The 24,967-nt window shown below is 39.8% G+C and overlaps 1 protein-coding gene across 2 annotated transcripts in view; it reads left to right on the top strand.

Moving 5' to 3' along the window:
* LOC142140868 (polyunsaturated fatty acid lipoxygenase ALOX15B-like) overlaps nt 1-24,967 on the top strand; it is a 46,350-nt gene that overhangs the window by 17,883 nt on the left and 3,500 nt on the right. For both annotated transcript variants that reach the window (XM_075198826.1, XM_075198827.1), the window contains exons 3-13: nt 5,059-5,263; nt 6,435-6,516; nt 7,334-7,456; nt 8,741-8,844; nt 9,560-9,732; nt 9,852-9,998; nt 22,215-22,418; nt 22,934-23,020; nt 23,209-23,378; nt 23,622-23,743; nt 24,735-24,835. In XM_075198826.1, coding sequence (XP_075054927.1) covers nt 5,059-5,263; nt 6,435-6,516; nt 7,334-7,456; nt 8,741-8,844; nt 9,560-9,732; nt 9,852-9,998; nt 22,215-22,418; nt 22,934-23,020; nt 23,209-23,378; nt 23,622-23,743; nt 24,735-24,835 — 1,518 coding nt within the window. The remainder of the gene's footprint in view (nt 1-5,058; nt 5,264-6,434; nt 6,517-7,333; nt 7,457-8,740; nt 8,845-9,559; nt 9,733-9,851; nt 9,999-22,214; nt 22,419-22,933; nt 23,021-23,208; nt 23,379-23,621; nt 23,744-24,734; nt 24,836-24,967) is intronic.

Raw genomic sequence — 24,967 nt, 5'->3', positions numbered from 1 at the left:
TTCTCTATCTATACCGCTTCTCTTGGAAATCTAATAAGTTCCTTTGGCTTTCAGTATCATCTCTATGCGGATGATACCCAAATCTATCTATCCTCTCCTGATATCTCGACATCTGTGTTGTCGCGTGTAACTGACTGTCTTTCTGCCATATCATCTTGGATGTCCTCTCGTCAACTCAAACTTAATCTTTCTAAAACAGTTACTAATATTCCCACCCGCCAACAAGAGCATACCTGACATTTCTATCTCTGTTGATAACATGACCATAAATCCCACCCCACAAGCTCGCTGCCTAGGTGTAATCCTTGATTCACACCTATCCTTTGTTCCCCACATTGACTCTATATCTAAATCATGTTACATACATCTAAAGAACATTTCCAGAATCCGCACATATCTCACACGACACTGCTAAAACCTTAATTCATGCACTAATCATCTCCCGCATTGACTATTGCAATTCCCTCCTTACTGGTCTTCCCAAAAACAGACTCAAACCCCTAAAATCTATTTTGCATGCTGCGGCAAGACTGATTTTCCTTGCAAATAGCTATTCCTCTGTTGAATCACTCTGTATGTCTCTACACTGGCTGCCTGTCTTCTACCGAATCCAATATAAAATACTTTTACTAACCTACAAGGCCATCAACAAAGCTGCACCAACATACATCTCCTCTCTTGTCTCAAAATATCTCCCAACTCGGCAACTTCGTTCTGCAAAAGATCTGCGTCTCTCATCCACCCTCATTACATCCTCCCATTCCCGGTTACAGGACTTTTTTCGGGCTGCACCCACTCTATGGAACGCTCTCCCTCACACAATAAGACTCTCCTCTGGTCTACAAACTTTCAAGCGTTCTCTGAAAACCTTTAGCCTGTTACACAATTTCACAGAAGACAACTACCCCCGGACCAACATTGTTGTGTGACAGGATCATTTAGCTTATGAGTCACCTTACCTTTGCAGTCTGGCTGGGCCAAGATGCAAAATGTATACTTAACCTCATGTGTCAATCTCCCATTGTCCCATAGATTGTAAGCTTGCGAGCAGGGCCTTCTCACCTCTTTGTCTGTTTTTACCCAGTTTGTTTATTAGTTTATTACGTTTGTCCCCAATTGTAAAGCGCTACGGAATATGTTGGCGCTATATAAATAAATGATGATGATGATGATGCGTTTGTTGTGGCCACGGAGTCCACTGAAAGTGCGCAGAAAAGTTCCCTGCCACTAGGGAATAGTTTTGCCCATCATAATGGTAGGCAAGTCCAGTGAGCATTGGGGCAATTATTCCTCCACATTACTTTCTGAAATTTAAGCTGTACAGTATCCTCTTCAGGGGGGCTTGCTCCATAGATAGAGGCTATTGTGGATTACAGAGCTATGGAAAATTCCATAGAGTTGGTCTTTAATCCCCAAGATGGAATTACCCTTGTTCTAAAGATCAGGCCAATGGCTGTAGAAATTGTGGATGGCAAGACTATCCAGATGTTGCTGTAGTGATTAAAATCACTGGGAGCTGACCCCATCATTCTGGTTTACCCTTGGTTCCAAAAGCGCTACCCAATGATTGTTTGGAGGGGTAATCAGATACTGGAATGGAAAAAGTTGCACCAGACCACTTGTCTATGGCCAGCAAAAGTGGTAACAGTATGCAAGTAAAGAAGGGAGAAGACTAAAACTGGATCAGAAAGGCTCCCCAATGAGTACAAAGGTAAATGTTTTGACAAAAAAATCAGGAAGAAACACAACCACTCCACAGGGACTTTCCAGTTGACATGCTGATTGGCACCATTCCATTAAGGGGCAGGAAATGCCTGCTGTCTGAACCTTAGACAAGGGCTGTGACTACCTACTTAATGGAGAACTCAGAGGGTTCATCAAGGAATCCATGTCCCAGGCCACTTTAGGGTTCTGCTTTGTGCAAAGAAAGACGGTTCCTTAAGACCCTGCATCCACTATTGGGGGGGGGGGGCTCAAGAAAATCACTATCAAGAATTGGTACCCATGCCTACTGATCTCTGACCATTTCAAGAGGCTCTGTCATGGAAATGTCTTCACCTGCAGGTGTTCTATAACCGGATGGAAGGTAATATTAACACTCAGATGGGAACCTACAAATAGTCATATTATTCAGCCTCTGCTTTGCCCCACCTTCACATGTGAATTCCCTCTTTAGAGGCATACTGGAGACATCCGTTCCCATCTTCCTGGATGATATCCTCCTTTTCTACCACACACTTAAATATGAAGACTATGTGATAGACATTGCAAAGGCTATTGGATAATCCGTATCAAGATAGAAATGTTCCTTCAGTCAGTAAAGAGGGAGCTTCCTCTATTAAATAATTTCAGCACAGGGTATGTAAATGCAACCAGAGAAGCTGTCTACTGTGTCAAATTGGCCAGTTCCCAGTGGGATGATGGTACCACAGAGGTTCTTGGTGTTTAGCAACTACTACAGATGTTATCAACAATTTTCCTATTGCTGCCTCTATTGAAACCTATAGCAAACAAGGGACTCCCAAGGATCCATGGACTTCCCAGACATAACAGGCTTTTGACACTATAAAGGCAAGAGTTTAATTCCTCCTGGCTGCCAGCTGGAGGTCCTGCAGTGTGTGTGGGTATGTGACTCGCAATTGGCAGGATACCTTTGGCATCAGTAAATCTATTTGGTCCTGAATTCTGGTGGCTGGCTTTGGTGCATGCGCAGGATTGGACAAAAGTAATAATTTAATTAACAAGCACACAACTCCGATTGTTTAAAATAAAAAAAAAAAAGCAAATAAAATATCTAACATAATAAAAACCTTTGATTTGGACTTTTCAGATATCTTTTTAATATAAGATCTGAAAATCTGTTATTTTTCTTGTCTTAAACATTTTGTACATCACTACTACTAATGTAGAAGGAGAAACCATTTTGCTCAGGCTGTCATGACTGCAACTATGGGAGGGTGAATAAAAGGTGGGTACATGGATGATAATTGTCCAAGTCTTAGGCAGAGTTCCATCATTCAATGCCATTTATAGCGTTCCACACACCTGCTTGCCGTGCCTGTATTCTGGACCATGCTTATAGTTTTGCCGCCTGGATTGACCTTTTGCCTGTTACTGGACTCTATTAAATTGCAGTCTGATTTAATCTTTGTCTACCGGACTCAGCTGTTTGGTCTGACCTCTGGTATGAATCTTTTATCGTGAATAGTATCTCTGGATTGATCCTTGGTCTTGGTGTGGTGCTTGGCCTTCCAATCCTGCAGTTCCTAACAGGTCAGTTACTATATTGACACAGACAGTGCTAATCTCCATATACCTGTTGCACTTAGAGTTGAGAGAAGTTATTACTCCCTCAAGTTGAAGTCCTGGGGACAACTAAGTACAGCAGAACACATAGCGTTCCAGAGAATGGGGGTTGCTAGGGGCGAAGGCCTTGGCAAGGCAAGTTGTAATCTATCTGGCACACTAGGTGCATAACACAGTATGGAAGCAATGCTAAGGCTGCACTGCTTATATATCAACAACCAATGTTGACTAATCCTTAAACCATTGTGTGTCAGGAAAAAAAATAAGAAGCAAAGCATTCCACCTCTGGTATGCTCAGGTAAATTAAAATATCTGCCTATATTATATTAGAATTATGACCCCCCCCCCCCCCCTCCCCAATGAACAATTTCTCAATATGAAACGATAAAATGTGTATTTGGTGTTTTTTTTTTTTTTTCTTTTTTTCATTACAATGGAGTATCCTAATTTTCTTAGTCATAAAAAAGTGGTGTGCAGTTTTCCAGTAAAATGCATTTAACATTTCTATAGACTGGTCTGTTACCAAAGTACCGGAATGCTACTGTTTGGAAACTTCTCGTGTTGCCTTGTATACTCGGTTCACTCAGTTATATGTACATCTGATTTTAGAATTGTAAAATATGCGTTTCCGCACTGCACAAAGCAAAAATTATGCATGCACATCCATCTGAACGCAGATTTGATCATGGCTTACACTTATGACTTCTCACAGCTTGAAGTAGAATGGAGGAGGGACAGGCGAGCAGAAGTGAGGGTTTAGGACAATCTGTGCTGTTGGTGTGGTGCTGCCTACAGTAGAGGTTCCAGGTCCCATTGCTTCCTAGCACTTAGGGGTTCTGTGGTGTAAGTTGATGATTTTGTCTGTGGATCTGTATAGGAATAAATAGGGGGTGGCTTACCATTTAGTTACAAACCACATCGTTTTGTTTTTTCATGTTTTAAAAGGTGAGGTCAGAGTATTTAGGTAACGGGTAGAGGTTGTAGGTGAGTCAGGATTGAATTGACGTATCTATTCTCCTTGTATTGTGTACCTGTTCTATTGGCCTCTTTTCCTGTAGAGGGAACAAGAAGATCCACAAACACGAAGCATCATTTTGTGCTATAGAAATCCTATGTACTAAAAGTACATTAAGGGCATTGTGACTGAGGTGGACCTGCCAGGAAGAGAATCTCTTAAGGATGCTGGCGAACTGGTGCAACAGGACACAATGATGGCGATTGGCAGCACTAACTAGCTGCCTCTGATTGGCTGTATGCAGATTCACCTTCAGCTGATGGGTGTTTAAATCATTCATGTGGTACTATATTACATGAAGTCACATCTGTCTATTCACATTAATTGAAATCAGTTTCAACTGTTGCAGGATTAGAAGAGAATGTTTATATTTAATCATAACTTACTTGAAGTTAATTTGTATTTAGTTTTAATTATATATTGCATGGTAAATGTATCTATTGCACTGTACAGCCCCTATTTGATTGTGTATGATTGATTACATTGTCCTATTTCCTAGAAATAGGATAACCCAAATTTAGCATCTTTTAACGAACACTCTTAAGCCACATCTCTATGCTTTTTGCTCCTGAGGTAAACCTGCTGTAGAGGTGGATGCATCTTGAGCATATGCGCTTTCTTTATGGGTGTATTTTCCTCTATAGGCTTGGGTTGCAAATGAGTCCCACTTTACTCTGTCCTACGGAAGTTAAGGGTTCCATCGTGCATGTTTCTCAGACAACAGTCTGCTTTTCCAGGTGACTGACTTTGACGTTGACATTGAGAAAGATCTTGGAGAGCTCCTGCTGATTCGGCTGTCTAAAGAACAATACAAGAATTTTAAGCTGGATGCCTGGTACTGCAAATATGTTAATGTGATCTGCCCCAATGGTCAACTCTACCAGTTCCCGTACTATCGGTGGATATTTGGCCTAATGACTGTGGAGATTCCAGAAGGAAAGGGTGAGATGTGGTCCACATAACTATACCCTTATCAGAAGGATTTGATATATGTTGCCTGATTTATCATGTCCTGACCAATGTGGATGATACGAGTCCTTCAAAAAATATTTGAATGGATGTCACGAATCGCCCAACTCCTTAAGCTACCAGAATCTGAAGTAGATGAGGGCCTTCTCTTTAGCAAACCATGTTCCCACAGAACAAAATGTTTCATTACTTGGCTGTCCCCAGGACTTGATGTCGAGTAGTGGTAACTTAACTGATGTAGGTGGGCACCACAGAGGACATAATGAGATGCAGAGATCTCTATGGCTATAGGGATTAAAGATGCATTTGGAACAGGGGTAGATACACTGAATTGCAATAGGGTGTCATGCCAAATTCTGCCAGTATAATGGCTTGGCAGTATAGAGAAGAGCTGTAATACTTAACACAGTTGATGGATGTAATGGCAGATGGGGTGTGTATAGAGATGGTGCTGTAGACAAACATAGTGGAGTAGATCGCAGGCACCAGGATCCTGTGGATGGGAAATGGTATCACTGATAAGGCGGTCAAACACTAGGCAGAAAGGTTGGTCCAGGCAGCAATATACATAGGGTCAGAAGCAAATGGATCAACCCAGGCAGCAATAAAGAGTGGTTGGGCACAAGCACAGGTCAACCAAAAAGCAGACCATAGCAAATATAGCAGAGAAACAGGAGCATGGAGAAGCGGCAGTCACCAATCGGAGCAGGTGTCGGAAAGCTCCAGGTAAGTCGCACCCAGACTGCCACATTAAGGTGTACAAAACTGTAGCAGCCAAAACAAAGATGGCAATTAACTGCTGTTTCTTACAGTAGGCTTTATTATGAGAATTGGGTCCAGCTAGGAGCTCATAGTTATAGTCCATTCAACAAACCCCCACAATCCCCACCATAAGTATTTCCACATGGATATTGGTGTTCAGTACTAGACATAGAGCTGAGGAGAATGGTTCTGTGTAGAAAATCTGGGCAGCACTGGGGTACGTTACTCTAGAGGCGGGAAGGTTTCGATGGGTGGACCTTTTCCTATAGTCAAATGGCTCAATTATCTGTAAGCTTATGATCAACCCCTAATCCCCAGTTTAGCTACAATACAATATGGAGGTGCATAGTTGTGAGTTATAGTATGACCTGTTCTGTTTCAGGCATCATATTATCTGAGAATATTCACCGTCTTCTCCAGCAACAAAGGAGAGTAGAACTGGAGAAGGAAAGAGACACACACAAGTGAGTGACCAATGTACATGTAATGTCTTGTGCACCGGCTGTCCTATTTCTTTGGGGAAAATGTCTTAAACCAAGGGGAAAGGAGATTCCCTTGAAACTGGAACTTTCTAGCACTGACACATTATGGCAGGGGGACCTGCCATAATGACAAACTTATAGCCGCCAGCATTGCTTGCTTAATGTAACATTACTGACAGCCACACTGTCTACATTTTAAGCTTGTCGACAAAATGAATGTCAGCATTTAGCCTGTCAACACTTTCATGTTGGCATATTCAACATAGGTAATTCGTACTCCATTCCTCTAAACATTTTCTTTATCCCATTACTCAATGTCCATCTCTGGCATGGTGTATGGCATGAGCGGGTATTACTGACAGATATGAAGGCTTTTGCTGAAGAATTGACCAATTCTTTTCTGTTCACTTCACAGATCCATGTGACATCTCAAATGGTCACTGTCTTTACAATATTGTGGAGACACATAAGGTGATGGTAAAATTAAATTGTCACACTAATGTTTCTGTAAGATTCAGTCTTGATAAGAGATGAACTCCATTCCTCGCTTGGCAATCTCTTGCGCTAATCAAACTATTAGACAGGATCAAGCTACCTAAGGGACAGATAACAATATTGACTGCCTATTGCCATTGATCCTGGCGGCAGCAGAGACAACTGCAGCTTTTCTAGGCATCGATGTTCTCATGTTTTGTCTCAAAGTATAAGCAAAGGGTCTTTGAATTGAGTACAGCATTGCCTATATAGAAAGGGCATAATTCAATGGTTTATTTGCAATAACTTGGCTTGTGTCCTGTAGATGGAAAACTTATGTAGAAGGTATTCCTCACTGCATTGATGTAGAGAAGGTTGTGGATCTGCTCCCCAATGACCAGTTCTCCTTCCTAAAACGGAACAGCTTTGTCTACGCCAAAATGTCCACGTATGTATCTAGGCTGAGTAGACTACAGTATGGTCATCACCCTGTTACCATGGAATTCCAAATCTGACCATCTAATTTTTCATAATCTGACCTGTGTGCACCTTTTGTGTGAATAGGCTGTTGAGGATCTGATCCATCTTCACATCTAGTGTGCACCAAAGTATAACTAGACTTTCATATACTGGTCAGCAGACTAAGTTGCAATCTAGTGGTTTAACATCCCAAAAACACAGGAGGAAGACTATTTCCACTTATGCAGGATTCAAGTTGGAGTGTTAGAAAAGATAGTGACTATTGGCATTATCTATCGGTAGGTAAATCAGTATATACATACAGTAACTAACTTATTACATAATTTCTTTATGATCCCACACTTGTGACTTCCATAGGTATGAATCTGTTAATTCTTGGCAGTTTGCTGTCCTTCTCAAAGCAACCACTTTAAAGGTGGGGAAGGTTGTCTGAACTCCTTGCTTAGTAAATATACCCCCAAGTCTGTTCAAATGCTGTGAAAGTATAGGCACAACTCTTGCATTTAGTTTTTTTTATCTTTGGCTCACATAACATGATATGGTTCTAGATTATTAAATTGCAGTGACTGCAATAGATCAAGATAAAGTATTGAAATTCTACCTGGTGTTTACATGACTTCTGACAGCTTAGCGACATGACCTAATATACATCTCAAGTAATTCTCAAAGGCTTGTAATAGATTTAATCACCTTTTAACATGTAGTAGTCACATTTATTTATCCTACACTTAATTTGCCAATATAATAAATTTAAATTTGGTGGAATTAGTTGTGAATAACTTTTTTAATGATTACAATAAAAATTGAGAAATTATAATTATATCTATACTAGTGGGTTGGCGTGCTTTAACTCAAACATTCTGATCTTTCTATTAGCCTTTACTAATGCTTGTAGAACACTCCTCCCTCTAATAACCCAAAAATTAAACCAAATTACTGGGACATGTAAACTATTGGTAATAGAGGTAGATCTATTTCCTGTGCTGATAAACTTGATGCACAGATCTTACTAAGTGTCCCTCTTAGGGCACACCTTGGCTGACGAACGACTTTATTTTTGGAAAGGAAGACCTTGAATTTTAACTGATTTTAGCCAAAAAAAGAGATGATCTGTGTATTCTGATCCTAACATCCCTTTCCAGTTGTCCCACTCAGAATAAATGGGGTGACTTCAGCATATGAGAATCAAATATATTTCGGTCATCTGTCTTTATTGGGGTTCATCACAACTTTATTGTACTTGCTCTCACAGGGACCTTGACATGAAACTGGAAGGATTCACATCCTGTGAAGAATCATGGTCAGATCTAGAAGACATCAAATTTCTGTTTTCCGTAAGAAGGTCGGATAATTTAGGTAAACTAGATCTCATGATTTTAAAGACTACTAGCCTGATTCATTAAACAAAGTAAAGCAAAAAGAAATGAGTAACTTTGCACCTTGGCAAAACCATGTTGCATTGGAGGGGAGGCAAATTTAAAATGTGATGGCAGATTTATAATTGGTGTAGGGCATGTCCTAGATCAAGTTTAAATTTCAGTGCACAAATAAGCTATTGAGTATTTGAGTCCTACATGTGTGCAAAATAATCAATAGCACTGTAACATGGTTTTGTCCAGGAGCAAACTTTTTTTTTTTTGGCCTTGCTTTCCTTAATGATTAAGGCCCTACTTCTATAAACCTTGTAAAATCTAAGCCTTTAAAGTCTCCTGAAATCAGCTTATTTATGTGCCTTGTTCTATCCCATCTGAACGCTTTTTTTATTTTTTTTGATAGTCTACAAAAGTCTTAAATACCAAACTACTCTCCTGTATTGACTAAAGTAATAGTAATCTGTAACATGTAATGTTGGTAAAGCAGACGTTAATATTGAGTTTGACCTGGTAATCCTTACTATTGAGACATGGAGCAACTGACTTAATGAAGGCTTGTCCGGCTCATTTTGATTCATGATCAAGTCTCTAAGCTTGTGAAATTATCCATCTTTTTAACATTTAAAAATCCCTGTAGCTACTTCACTTACACTGTGACTGTAGAAAATATTCCTAGATCTGATGTATTTTATTCCCAGATGTGGTGGCTGAGATATGGAAAGAGGATCGCTTCTTTGGTAGCCAATATCTGAATGGACTTAACCCTACGCTGATCAGGAAATGCTTTCAGATCCCTGAGAACTTCCCAGTTAATGACAACATGGTGGCTGCATCTCTGGGATCCTCCACCAATCTTAACAAAGAATTAGAGGTGAGGTGTAATCTTGTTCTTTCCATTTCTGGAAAGAAATGATGATAAATTATATTGCCTTTCACCTTTTATTCTTTCAGTGCATTGCAAGCACAAAAACATGTTCTTCTCTCTTGCAGAATGGCAACATCTTCTTGGCAGATTATAAGTTTCTTCAGGGGATCCCTGCAAATAATTCCATTAATGAAAAGCAACAATACATTGCTGCACCCATGTGCCTACTATGGAAAAATCCTAAAGATCAACTTCTCCCAATAGCCATCCAGGCAAGTCTCAGTGTGTTGTGTGTGCGTACATCAATAGACAGCATAAGATATTTGTGACACCAGTATTTTCCCTGTATATTTCTAGCCCAGTCATTGGTGTCTGGGACATGTGTACTGGTGTGGCTAAACCTTTCAGGGCAACAGTAATTGGTTTTGGACATCACAGGCCTGATTCATCAAAGCACGAATCTGACCTGATCGGCGGCAGTATTTCATAAAAATATTTGTTAGGCTACCCCCCACCCTCCTAGCTGCCCGAGGCACCTGGGCTATACCTCACTAAGACCATTAGGTTAATCCGGCGCTGAACGCAAGCCACACTTACTACAGCTTACGGTTTAGGGGAGGGAGGTGGTGGATGCACATAGTCAATGTACAATAAGGGTTTCTGTGCAGCTACGTCCAAGTCAACCCGGGCACGCAGGAACATGCCTCTATTTTCTGCCATATCTCTTGCTCCAACTAGGAGTCTAGAGTAAGTGCAGCTGCCAGACCTGTTGGCACAATATTGTAAAAAGTAATACATTAAAATCAGTACTAGGCTTAGTCTGCAGTGTGTGTGGTGCCCCTACCATAATGACAACCAGTCCCAGGCTGGTCAGCATGGGGCTGGATTCCCTAGGGAGTTGGGATCTGCAAAATAGGAATGTGGGGCCATCTCCTAGTGGTATCAGCCATGTGCTGAAAGCACTAGGGTTCTCCCCACACCCCTGGACAGAAGGGGTGGGGTAATTGGCTTGGACAGAAAATACACCATTTTGTGTTGGTACACTACAGGTATAAGCAAGCCAAGCCTGCCAATAACAGTTTCGATAAGCTGGTGCTTATGGTAGTACTACAAGCACTAACATGCACATGGCTGCCAGGGCATGCTGGCACATGGGAAACCATAAGTGCCAGCATGCCCTGGCCTGTAACGCCTGCTATGTCCTGTATTGCACAAATACAAAATTTAAATAAACCACACACCTCATTGGGGGGGGGGGGGAATTGTAATAAAAATAAGTAAATTATAAAATATCATTAAGGAGTATAAGATATTAATATGGATTTGTAAATCTCAATCACTTAGTAATTATAAAAATGTATTTTATTGATTGTCACATTTAAGTACTGAAGATGAATGTTAAATCTCTTGTAGGATCTAAAATTATGGATATCCAAATTACCTTTACCATCTGGTGATACATAGGTTTATTGGGTTATATTAGACATACATATGCTTGCATATAATGTCTGAGGTCATGTGGTCTGTGATTTACTGGAGCTTTAACTCTTTTAGAAGGGCTAGTGTATACACAATATATGAATATATGCCATACCACAATTTTGTGGTTGTTTGTATGTGATAGATGTATCTTGCACATTTTCTATGATTTTATCATTAAATATCTATTAGGTACTTCTGCGCAACTCTGTTTTTCTTAAATCTCTTGTAAACTCATCTTATATTTTTTCAGTATTTGAAGTGATACTGTTAACACATGTACACTTTATCTTTAAATATGAGTTTGATCACATTTTTAAAGTTAAGGGTAATATACACTACTGACACTTGGCTAAAAAGGAGTTATCATCAAATCACCATATTGCATCACTTTTTAAGGTTCTTTCACTTTTTTATATCGCTATTAAAATCATTACAATTCTAAATTAAAATACACTAAATTATGATTTAATGAATTGTTTTTGAATTAGTTGATCATGACAGTATGTAGCATAAACTACTAACAGGACATTGTTATAGTAACTTAATATATTTTAATAGTACTTGTTTTTCCTTCCTCCATATTAACATGCTAGTTAAAAGCCTGTCAAAATGACTGAAAAAAAATAAATATATATTTATCCAGGGGATAAAAAAATGGGCGCTTCTGTGCGACTTCAATACAAAATTGTTAATAAATCAAATGAATTCTCAAAACAAAATACATTATTAAAGCCACTTTAGAATAAACTTTGTACTGGTGACTGCAGCTTTTCTGGGGATTTGTTGTGTGCCAATCCTTAAAGAAATTGGAACAATATGCAGTTAGGAAAAGCGCAAATCTCCTATTGCAAGTAAATCATACCACCACAGATTTATCAATCCACATATATAAATTTAATGAATGTAAAATACATGCAAAAGATATATACAATGATAAAAAATTAAATATGAACTAAAGTCCACTTTATTCCAATTAGGAATCTGATGTGCTATTCAATAGTGTCATTGGATCTACAGTGAAGTAGTAGAACATCTTGTAAGTTGTAACAAACTTTCAATTATTTCACGTTTAGGATTCGAACTTTCAACCTTTTTAGGTCTCTAAACCTTTCACTATTCCACTACACCATTTGTCAGGTTTGTTATAATTGGTTCATATTTTCAATACAAATATTGAAATATAATTGTCAGCTGTTAATTCAATATTCATATGAAACACTAAACATCATATAGCACAATCTCTCTACTATCATAATGCATATTAAAATACATTATAATAAACTTAAAGAAGAAAATTAGAGGAATTTCTTTTACTCCCATAAACAATATTTAACCCCTTTGGGTGCATTGTAAGAGGAAAGCATGTTGGATGTTTTCCTTTGGTTCAGAGGGAAGCAAATCTGTCTCTACCTCTTGCAGTTGATTTAATATGCTTTATATTCATCACTTGAGCTCCCTCTAGGGAGCTGTTATGATTTTGTATGAAACTTCATGCCAAGCTATGTGTACAGTTACATTTTAAAATTTCTTTCATACATAGGGGACACTGAAAAGTCTTGACAATGGGGTATAGAGTGGTGTTTGCTTGGAGTTGGCACAATAAAGTTTTGTTTTGAAGTGCTGACTATATCCTCTATGCCTCTCCTTACAGCCAGTTTAGAATTTGCACCCAAGGAGTTGGACACGCGTTGGGCTTCAATAGATTTTACTTTTTATTTCTCAACATTTGCTAGAATACCAGTGCCAGATCCAACTCCACATAAAAGCTATGCTGCACAATTGTTTTGGACTTCCTCCAGATATAGAGGAAGAACCAGAGGAGCTGCCATATCTTCTAGTGGATCAAGGGGCAGAGGTCGTATTGCTGCTGTCTAAGCCCTCTTCATGACTGTCTCCAGTCCTACCTGAGGGATTCCAGGGTAGGAGCCTGTCCTCGGGATTTCACTCAGGTTTGGAGGAGACCTCTTCAGATGCATGAGTGACAAGTCTAGCCACTCCTGGATGTAAAATATTCCAAGAAATATCTGGGGTTTTTTTTTTGGTTTTTTTTACAACCAGGTTCATCAAAGGGCATGGGGTGGCATTCCAGCCTTTTCCTGGTACCGAAGCCAAATGGGTTGGTCAGGCCAGTACCCAATTTAAAGAATTTGAATGAATGTTTTTCTGAAAGTAATCAAATTCAGGATGGAGTCAGTTCCTTCTGTAATTGTAAGCTTGGAGTGGGGGGAGTTCTGGTATCTTTGGATATCAGATTCATATCTCCATGTTTCTACCTGGCGGCCTCACCAAAGGTATCAGATTATATAGGACAGACATTATCAGTTCCAAGCATCTCCTTTCAGCCTGTTCTCTGCTCACAGGGTTTTTAAAAAAATAATGCCAGAATTGATGGCATTGCTTCATACTCAAAGTTATCATAACTCTATGCCTGGACGATCTCATAATAAAGGCACCCAATGGGGAGATCCTGCTCAGAAACAGCTCGCTGACACATTTGTTGTTGTTAAAACATGGATGGTCAATTTCAAAAAAATCTAAATTGATACCTTCCCAGAGACTAAAATTTCTAGGGATGGTACTGGATACTGTCCAGAAGAGAATATTCCTTCCTCAGGTCAAGGAGGTAACTATCCAAAGTATGATTGGGGAGATACTAAAACACCAGAGTGTCTGTCCACACATGTACATGCCTTCTAGGGAGGATGGTGGCTACATTTGAAGCCATACCTTATGGAAGGTTCCACTTCTGGACCTTGCAGCTGGACTTAAGCCAGTGTACAGGATCTCATCTGTTTCTGCAACAGTTGGTGACCTTGCTCCAAAAACAAGATTGTCCCTCACGTGGTGGCTACAGTCAAGCCATCTTCTGAGCGGCAGAGTTTTCAGAGTATCTGACTGGATGCTCCTGACCACAGATGCGAGTCAGAGGTTTGGGAGCAGTGACTCTGGGTCACACTTTCCAAAGTCGCTAGTCACTGCAGGAAAAATCTACCGATAAATTGTCTGGAACTCGGAGCAATATTTAATGCTCTCCTGGAAGCAGTCCCTTCAAGGAAGAGCTATTCAAGTGCAGTCAGACAATGCGACTGCAGTTGCATATATAAATCACCAAGGCAGAAGTGCAATGAACGAGTAAGTCGCATTCTGCGCTGGTCAGAGAATCGCGCACAGGTGATATCAGCAGTTTTCATACCATGAATAGTCTGCCTCCCAGTTTTCTATTTAAGTCACCAAGACATTCTTCAAGGGGAATGGGAATTGAACACGTGTTTCAATCCCTAGTAAGCTGGTGTGGTTTACCACAAATAGACCTGATGGCGTCAAGACACAATTACAAGCTTCCACTGTATTGTGCTTGAACAAGCGATCCAAAGGCAGTGGCAGTAGATGCATTGACAGCTCCATGGAACTTCTAGTACAGCTATGGGAAAAGGAGCGAACACATGCTTCCTCGACTTCTCAAGAGGAACAGGAGGTCAGGGGTTAAGATATGCTGGATTGGCTCCACAGAGCATGGTACTCAGTCATTCAGCTGCTTCTGGACAACCCGTGGCCTCTACCGCTTAAGAGACCTTCTGCTGCAAGGTCCACTAGTTCATCCAGACTTACAGTGGTTGCGTTTAACGGCATGGCTATTGAGGACAATCCTAAGACAGAGGCTTTCCATCATCGGTCATTACAACTATGGTGGCTGCAAGGAAAAGTCGCATCAAAACGCTACCATTGAATCTGGAAATCATATATCAAATGGTGCAAAGGTCTGAAAGTATCTACATCAGCCTTTAAAACACCCAGGTTTCTCTTGTTTTTACAGGCAGGAATGAGACTGGGATCTTTGAAAGTGCAGGCCTCAACCTTATCTATATATTTTTTTTTTTTCAGCAGAAACTGACAATTCTACCAGAGGTACAGACCTTCTTACTGCATTTTTGAGGTTACAACCTCTATTTGTTGCAGCACCAACTATGCCATGGGATCTGGAGTTGGTATTATCCTTCCTCCAGTTCTTCCTTTTTGAGCCCTTGGAATTAACAAATTAAATATCTTTCATGAAAATGGGTCATATTTGGTCTTGGTTTCAGCAAGGCGAGTATCGAATCTTAGTGCCCTGTCATGTAAGTTACCATATCTAGTGTTTTTTTAATAGCACGGCTGAATTAAGAACAAAGTTTTGGGGTTCCTTCCAAAAGCTGTATCTGCTTTCCAGATTAACCAACCGATAGTTATACCTATCCTGGAGGATAATTCTCCATCAGTCCGTTCTGTGGATGTGGTCAGAGCTCTAAGAATATACGTGAAAAGAACAGCAACAGTTCGCAAGACGGGTGGCCTGCATCAATTGTTTGTTGACTAATTCTGTGTCTTTTCAGTTACTGTATCTTTGGCTATGTTTATTCATCTCTTTCTGAAAAATTGGTTGAGTCTCTCCTCGGGCATAGTACTAAACTGACTTCTAGAAGGGGCATAGAGAGGATATAGTCAGCACTTCAAACAAAACTTTATTGTGCCAACTCCAAGCAAACATCACTCTTTACCCCATTGTCAAGACTTTTCAGTGTCCCCTATGAAATCAAAGAAATTTACCAGTAAGTAAATTGTTATTTCTTCTGTGTTCCAGGAATCTCATATTCAAGGTTCTTGTGGTCCTGCCTACTTATTGGGCACCACATTTACATACCAATAAGTAGATCACAAATTTGGATTGGCAATTCGGAAATCCCCAATTTCATAATTTTCTTGTGTAGAACAAGTTTGTTTTTCTATTTTGAACGAATGTACATGTTGTACAATATTTCTTACCACATTTAAAAAAGCCAAAACCCTAGGTTTAATGGAGTCAATTAGTTTTTGATTGGTACATAATATTCTTACTAGTTTCCCCAAAACTTTTTTTATAATGACTTGGCACCAGCCTATTTAATGTTGCAGCCCTTTTGAAAATCACTTTGGGATCTTTGGATTGAGGTCATCAGTATTTCATCATGTTTGAGGATTGAAAAATTATAACAATTTTTTTTCGTAAAACTATTGGCTTTCTGTTTCTTCACTAATTGTATTTCTTTCACTTCCAAAAATGCTTTATCCAAAAGTGATTTGTGGGTTGCCTTGATCTAAAAAGGAATTGAGTAGATAATCTGCCTGTCGAAAGTCTCATCTGAGGTACAGTTCCTCTGTAACCTGAGAAGCTGTCCTTTTGGAATATTGTCATTTGGATAGTTGGAAGAACAACTTTTGAAATGCAAAAAAAAATTTCTATTCACTTTTTGGTATGTTTGTGTATCTCCTCTACTGATAGGCATTATCCATGAAAATTAATACCATACTTATTAAAAGAACTTGTAAATTTCAAACCAAAAGTGCTAGTGTTAAGGTGCTTAACAAATTCCTAAGAAAAATCTGTCACCGTCCCAAATAAACAAATCCTCAATGTACCTTATATAGAGCAACAGGTTCACCCCATAGCCATTATTCCAAATGTACTGTTCTTCAAATAGCCCCATATGTCTGAAAGCTTAGGGCTAACTTTGTGCCCATTGCTGTACCATGAATTTGCAAATAATACTGTGAATCAAAAAGGAATTGTGATAAAATTCAAAGTTAACAATACAATTAAATTTGTTGATCATGCCAGTATGTAGCATAAACTACTATCAGGCGACTGAAGAATATTAAGATAAATAAAGCTCCAGGTCCAGATGGCATACACCCAAGGGTCCTTATGGAGTTAAACTCGGAAATAGCTAGACCGCTATTCTTAATTTTCAGAGATTCAATCTCATCAGGCTCACTACCAAGTGATTGGCGAATAGCAGATGTGGTGCCATTGTTTAAAAAGGGGATGAGATCGCAACCAGAGAATTATAGACCTGTAAGCCTGACATCAATAGTGGGGAAACTACTGGAAGGTATTTTAAGGGTCAGGATTACTTGGTACGCAATAAAATTATTTGTGAGGGATAGGTCATGTCAAACTAATCTAATTAGTTTCTACGAGGAAGTTAGTGGGAACTTAGACCAGGACAGTAGATGTGGTCTACTTAGATTTTGCAAAGGCCTTTGATACAGTGCCACACAAGAGGTTGGTTTACAAAATAAGGGAACTGTGTCTAGAAATCAAAATTTGTACTTGGATCGAAAACTGGTTAGAGAATAGGGAACAGAGTTGTGATAGATGGAACATTTTCTAATTGGTCAAAGGTCTTAAGTGGAGTACCTCAAGGTTTCGTGCTGGGACCACTCCTTTTTAATATATTAATGACCTTGGTGATGGTTTAGAGAGTAAAGTTTCTATTTTTGCAGATGACACTAAACTCTAAGGTAATAAAATCAGAGCAAGATGTAGCTTCTCTACAGAGGGACTTAAATAAACTGGAGGATTGGGCGGCTAAATGGAATGAGGTTTAACACTGATAAATGTAAGGTTATGCATTCAGGGATCAAAAACAAGAACGCAATCTATAAATTAAATGGAATTAATTTGGGAGAATCTATAATGGAAAAGGATTTGGGAGTGCTCGTAGACAGTAGACTTAGCAATAGTGCTCAATGTCAAGCAGCAGCTGCAAGGGCAAACAAAGTATTGGCATACATAAAAAGGGGCATAGATGCAAGGGAAGACAGTGTAATTTTGCCACTGTATAAATCGTTGGTAAGACCTCATCTTGAATATGCAGTACAGTTCTGGGCACCACTCTATAAAAAAGATAATTTGGAACTAGAAAGGGTTCAGAGAAGGGCGACAAAATTGATAAAGGTTATGGAGTCATTAAGTTATGAGGAAAGGTTAGCCAGTTTAGGCATGTTTATTTTAGAAAAGAGGCGTCTAAGGGGAGATATGATTATTATGTACAAATACATTAGGAGTCAATACAGAGAGCTTTTGTGGGAACTTTTTACCCCAAGGACCACACACAGGACACATGGACATCCCCTAAGGTTAGAGGAGAGGAAATTTCACAACCAGCAAAGGAAGGGGTTCTTTACAGTACGGGCAGTCAAGATATGGAATTCATTGCCAGGGAAGTTTGTGATGGCAGATTCAATAGATATGTTTAAGAAAGGGTTAGACAAATTTTTAGCGGAAAGGTGTATCCAGGGATACGACCGTTAATTTAAAATAAAGGATAGTAATGGATATAGGGTAAAAATTGGATTGCAATATTGAGTCTGGGGGGATTTTCAAAATTGAAACAGATGGGCGGTTGCCTACTCTGGATTAATTTCAAATATAAGTGCAGGATCTCAGGAGATCTAAAATAGGTTGAACTTGATGGACTGGTGTGTTTTTTTTTTTTTTTTTTTTTTTTTTTTACAACCTCATCAACTATGTTTCTTATAATTAATATGGAAAAATAAAAACAAGTACTATTAAGATACTAGTTAAAAGCCCATAAAAATGACTGAGAAAAATAAGAGTAAGATCATGTTGTTGGACCCTTTTGCATCCAATGTGACTTTACCCTTGTGGCAGCATTGATGGAATAGCCTAGCCTGTGAGCTGGCTGATAAGCCACAAAAGGCTTAGCATGACAAAATTTACAAATGCTGTTCATGGGACCAGTTATGAGATTTAATACTTGCTTTATCGTTACCGACAAAGAATAGCGTGGCATTTTGTTTGCTAAATTTGTAGGCCTTGATTTGATATTGCCTCTGTGCTGTTCGCTCTTTGATTGTCTTCTCTGTGATGGGCAATTTGCTGAGGAGACTGGTTTGTATTTTGTTTGGTCATCGGTCATAGTTTATTGCCTGGCTTTATCCCACTCTGCCCTTGGACTGTGCAGTTACTCCCACAGCATTTGCATTTTAGGTGGCCTCGCGGTTACAGTTTGTTTAAATCATCTAGTATATTCCTATTGAACATGAAGTGCAAATAAAATGTCTAGAAAACTCACTTTGGAATAGCAAAGGTTATTAGAAATTACTGGCACTCAAACCTAAATAAACACAAGAAATGGGGAAAATCTAGTCAGTAGGAGTAAAGTACAAAAGTCACTTTCAAACATTTTACCAAATTTATTGGGGTATTACAAAGGTGAGGCGGTGTAGAGATATTTCTGTTGTAGCTCTTTACTGCCACCTAGTGTTTCAAAACGCATGTATTGCATTGTAATTGGTTTTGTACAGATAAAATGTATTTATTGGTCTGCAGTGCCGTACATGACATATACAGAAAAGTGACTCGTGACACAACATTATACATAAAGAACAAAATATGAACAACAAAATTATATAAATATGCGCACACGGTAATGCAAATCAATTTATTTCTGGGACAATGAGTGAAAGTGATGGTAGAAATCAACAAGAAGTAGGCCGAAGCTTAAGAAAACAGGGCTAGGGATGCAGGCCAAGAGGTACAGAGGGTGATGGAATAGTAGGAGCACACAAGGAAAGGGGGCCCTGCTCCTGAGAGCTTACATACTAAAGGTAAGAGTACCACCCTATGTCTCCCTAACTGGGGGAGAGCTGGGACAAGGAAGTTAGGAGGAGGACTGATAGACTTGAATAAAGAAATGAGTCTTAAGGGCACGCTGGAAGCCTTTGAGAGTAGATGCTAATCTGATGAAACGTGGAACATCATTTCCACAGCTGGGGAGCAGCCCGGGCAAAGTCCTGGAGACGGGAGTGGGAAGAGGTGATCAATGAAGTAGTGAGGCGGAGGGGGTGGATAGGGGTGTGGGTAAAGATGAGATTGGAGATGTAGGGAGGGGAAGATTGACTAAGGGCTTTAAGGGTGAGGAGTTTAAATTGAATTCTGTAGGCCATGGAGAGCCAATGTAGTGACTGTTGGAGGGAGACAGCAGAGAGAGCGGCATGAGAGCAAAATGAAGCGGGCAGCAGCATTGAAGATAGATTTAAGAGGATAAAGGCAAGCATCAGGTAGGCCAGAGAGAAGGTTACAGTAGTCAAGGCGAGAGATTACAAGCGAGTGAATAAGGATTTCCGTGGTGAGAAAGGGGCGTATCTTGGATATATTCTGGAGGTGGAAGTAGCAGGATTTTGAGGGACAGAATGAGGGGGAGGAATCAAGGATAACCCCAAGGCATCGGACTTGAGGGACAGAAATGAGGGTAGTAACAGAAATAGAGGAGAGGGGGGTGGGAGAGTCGTGGAATGGGGGAGGGAGGCTAGTTCAGTCTTGGGAAATATTGAGTTTAAGGAAGTGTTGGGACATCCTAGATGAGATGGCAGGAGACACGAGAGGGAAGGGGAGAGGTCAGGGGATGAAAGATAAATTTTGGGTATCTGCATAGAGGTGGTACTGGAGGCCAAAATAGTGGATAAGGACACCAAGGGAGGAGTTTAGAGGGAGAAAAGCAGGGGGCCAAGAGCAGAACCTTGAGGAACGCCAACAGGTAAGGTAATATGGGGGGGGGGTGTAGTCATGTGTAGTCTGAGGAGCGGAGGGTGAGGTAAGGGGAAAACCAGGAGAGGGCTGTTATAGAGGCCTATAGCTTTGAGGTGGGCAAGGTGGGAGCACACCAAGAGATGAAGGTGGGAGGGGGTTGGGTCCTGTGGGCAAGTGGAGGGGGGGGGGGGTGAGGAAGAGAAGTGTATGGACTCCATTAATGAGGACACAATAATATGACATCAAACAGTATTGTTAAATTTCAGAGTGACATATATCCTAAGCTAATCCTTCCAGTTAAAGCTGCATTCTAAATACTGCACCATTGATTAAGGTGTGAGGAAGAGATACAGAATGTCAATAGGGCATATTTATTAAGCGCTTTGTAAACCCTATCCATTTCAATCCTTATCATAAAGAGAGCACGAAAATTTCGGTGAGGGATCCAAAGATCCCTCTACCGCAATGCCCTCCCAATAGACTTAAATGGCTAACACCATCAGGCACAAGCTCTGAAGATCAAAAGATTTTCAGAACTTTTTAAATCACACAAGAACACTCCCTATGGGGACTGCTGTTGCCTACGATAACAGTGGGACTGCAGCAAATATACCCCTAAGACATGAATTTTTTTGTATAATTAAAATCTTATTCAAAGTGTAGTTTTCTGATCTGGATATTTGGAGCTTGAGTGATTTATTAAATAAAAACAAACGCTGGGAATGCTTTCATCTTATATAATTTTAACATCCCATTTAAACATTTTAAAATATCTTTGCTGGTCCACTGATTTCAATAGATACATTTTTCTTGTGTATGATATATGTAGAATAATAAAAGTAGAAATCCTTTTAATTAGATTAGTGCATCGCCAAACTTTTTTGTGTTTTTTTTTCCCTTCCCCTTTTCTCTTTATGGGGCATATTCAATTAGCATTCGCGTCTGCACAGAAATCTGCAATGTTGCGGTACCGTAATGGCACTTTACACGCTCTGCCGCGAATCCTAATTGACCACCCCCTATGAATTTATGGCATGTCTGTGTGTATGTTGGGGAATTTAGACTGTAAGCTCCAATGGGGCAGGGACTGATGTGAATGAGTTCTCTGTACAGCGCTGCAGAATTAGTGGCGCTATATAAATAAATGGTGGTGATGTTAGTGGTAGCACCTTCTGATATAGTACTTGCCAGGAAAAAAATATTTTGTAACAACATTCATTAATAGATGCAGGAGATTATTTTATTTACAAATACGCATCTAGTGTGCCAGTATCCTCGCTTGTTATAGATCCAATCTTATAACCTTTACAATAATGCCTAATAAAATTTATTCCAAGCGTGATAAAATCTTTTCTTGCAGCTTAATTATCCACAATGTTTGATTAAAAGAAAAAACCTCATTCAGACAAACTCCACAGTTAAGGCCATGGTCAGGAATCAAACTTGTGACCCTGGGGCTGAGGCAGAAGTGCTAACCACTAAGCCGCCATGCTGCCGAAAACTTCAAACCCGGGCCGTCTGTATGAAAACCAGGAATCCTAACCACTAGACCACGTGGAAACTCTCTATGCACTGACTGCTTGTAAACTGCATCATACAGAATAACTGTGGTTCTAGGTGTTGCTGAAGAGTGAATGATCTTCCTCTATTACAGTTGGCTCAAACCCCAGGAGAGAACACTCCAATTTTCCTTCCCAGTGACTCGGAATCTGACTGGTTACTGGCCAAGATCTGGGTGCGCAATTCAGATGTCCAGGTGCATGAAGTGGACACTCACCTACTCCGCACTCATCTCTTTGCTGAGGTCTTTAACATTGCAACAACTAGGCAACTTCCAATGGGCCATCCAGTGCATAAGGTGAGAGATGTTAAATTTTCTACATGACAATGGTTTCACTCATTGCATCGTTTTTATAAATGGGCTACAGCGCCACCTACATTAAAACCCTCATCGTGGTTCAGTCTTGGGTGCATATGTGGATGCAAACTATTCAACTCTTCTTAACAAGGCATGTATATGGGCATGTAGCCTTCTCAAAAAAATGCTAGCTTTGCAAAGCATCAGATAACATTGTTTATAGTAAGTGAGGGTGTAGTCATTCTGTCTTCTGATGGGCTAAAATTAAATGGTGCTTCTCATAGAACTCCACTTAACTAACAAATGATTAAATATTGTGATTTCAGTCATTCCTATGTGCTAGTGAGGCACAAACCACTAGAGTAGAACTTTGCTTAAATTATTGCCATTAGATTAAAAAAAAAGTGAAAGTTATAAGCAGATTTTAGGTGTAGTATATTTCCTGTATTTAAATTGTATCTCACCAGGAACTCCAGTAAGGTCTAGATTTAAAACCAATATTTTCCTTTTCCCAGCTAATTATACCACATATTCGCTTCACCCTTGAGATCAATGTCTTTGCCAGAACTCTGCTCCTTGGTCCTGGGGGCATCTTTGATCAGGTGAGACCCGTACTATACCATGGATACAGACTACAGTGGCAGTTCATAGGGTTTTGAATCTGTTTAGTGATTGACTTGGCTCAGCAATGTCAGTATTTTCAATATAACAGTGAATCAGTGATTGGCAGAAAAATACAAGCTGTATTACTGCGACAGAACACATATCCACGATCTTGTATTTTATACAGGTTATGGTGACTGGAAAAGGAGGGGTACCAATACTGCTAAAAAGAGCAATGGATGGGGTCACTTACAGCAGCCTCTGTCTCCCTGATGACATCAAGGACAGAGGAGTGGAGTCCATTCCCAATTATCTGTACAGGGATGATGGGCTAAAGATCTGGTTGGCTGTGGAGAGGTAGAGATCTGTCATACAGGCAGAGGTGCATGTAGATCTGCAGAACATTGCACTGTTCTAACTATCCATCCAGATGAAGATGACTTCATTTTTTTTTATCTGACAATTTCCCACACCTTACAAGGGGTATTGTAGACACCTGTAATAACACACCCCTCAATAACACATATTAATTGTTCATACATGAAGGTCATATCTTTATTGCTCTACAGTATCTCCTGTCTTTGTTTTGTTTTTTTCCAGCTTTGTGTCCAACATAATTCATTACTACTATGAGAGTGATGCAGTGGTCAGTGCAGACCCTGAACTTCAGGCCTGGGTGGCAGAGATCTTTAAAGAAGGTTTCTTGGAATATAAATCTTCAGGTAGGAATTGACCCCTATTTCTTGTGTTTAGCATGTTCAGCTAGAGTGAGGTGTAGATCAGATTTGCCCTGTTGTGAGTACCACACCAACACTCACCAACATATTATGCTGGCCACACACACTGATAATTGCAGAGACGTTGTAAAATGCCTAATATCAGTGTGCATGATAACGCAATCTGATCTTTATCAGACATGTTAACAAATCTGCTTTGAAGATATAACAATTTAAGACTATCAGCATTTGTATGGTCCATTATTTGGCCATTCTAATTGACCCCAATTATACCAGTTGAAATCCCTACATGTTTGGTCACATTGGACACTGACTACAAATGAATTATCTGTTCACTTTTGGACTTCAGAGCCCAGTGGCTTTAATAAACAAAATTCTCTATTTGTAAATATATTTAAGATTTAACATTCCAATAGGGAAGCTGTGACTTAACTTAGAATTTTTTTTAAAAAAAAATTTCTACTAAATTTAACACGAATTGGCATACTTGAGGGGAGGGGGGTGTGCAGCCTTGGCAAATTAACCTATATGAATGTATTTTTGGGTTCCTGGAGGGTTTGGACCATATGCCATGTCAATTTTAGGGATTGTAGTAATACCAACATGGATGGAGATTCCTATCTTTCTTTCATTGGCTCACACTCTGGACGCAGCCCATAACATTTGGGGTGGCAGGGATGGGCCTGTAGTTTGGCTTGGATATAGAATGTTCTGTTTATACTAAATGGATTTTCAAGCCTAATTCAAGACAGAGCCAAAATGGATAATGTGCGATCGTTTGACTTAAGCAACACGGTCTGCTTCCTGGTACCAAATTCTGTTAATGGATGATTTGACCTAACCTAGAGTGTTTCAATATACCTTGTTTTAACTTTTTTATGTTTAACTGTAAAATGTTTAACAAAGCCTAGATATACTGTCTGAGTGTAGGAGAGGTCTAGACTTTTATTGGAGATGTTCCTATTCCCTGTAATAGGAATCCCATCTTCCTTGGAAACCAAGGCCTCTTTGATCAAGTACCTGACTATGGTGATCTTCATGTGTTCTGCTCAGCACTCTGCTGTCAACAGTGGTCAGGTGAGTGACAGGGATTTTTTTTTTTTTTTTATCATTCTAGTCTTGTTTTTCAGAAATACAAACCAGTACAATATAAACCTTATCTAGTAACCATACAATAATTTGATCAAGGATATTGCACAATGTACAGAC

Source organism: Mixophyes fleayi, chromosome 2, assembly GCF_038048845.1.
Source record: "Mixophyes fleayi isolate aMixFle1 chromosome 2, aMixFle1.hap1, whole genome shotgun sequence".
Lineage (NCBI taxonomy): Eukaryota > Metazoa > Chordata > Amphibia > Anura > Limnodynastidae > Mixophyes > Mixophyes fleayi.
Note: the sequence above shows the minus strand (reverse complement) of the source record. Positions and strands in the feature narration are given on the sequence as shown.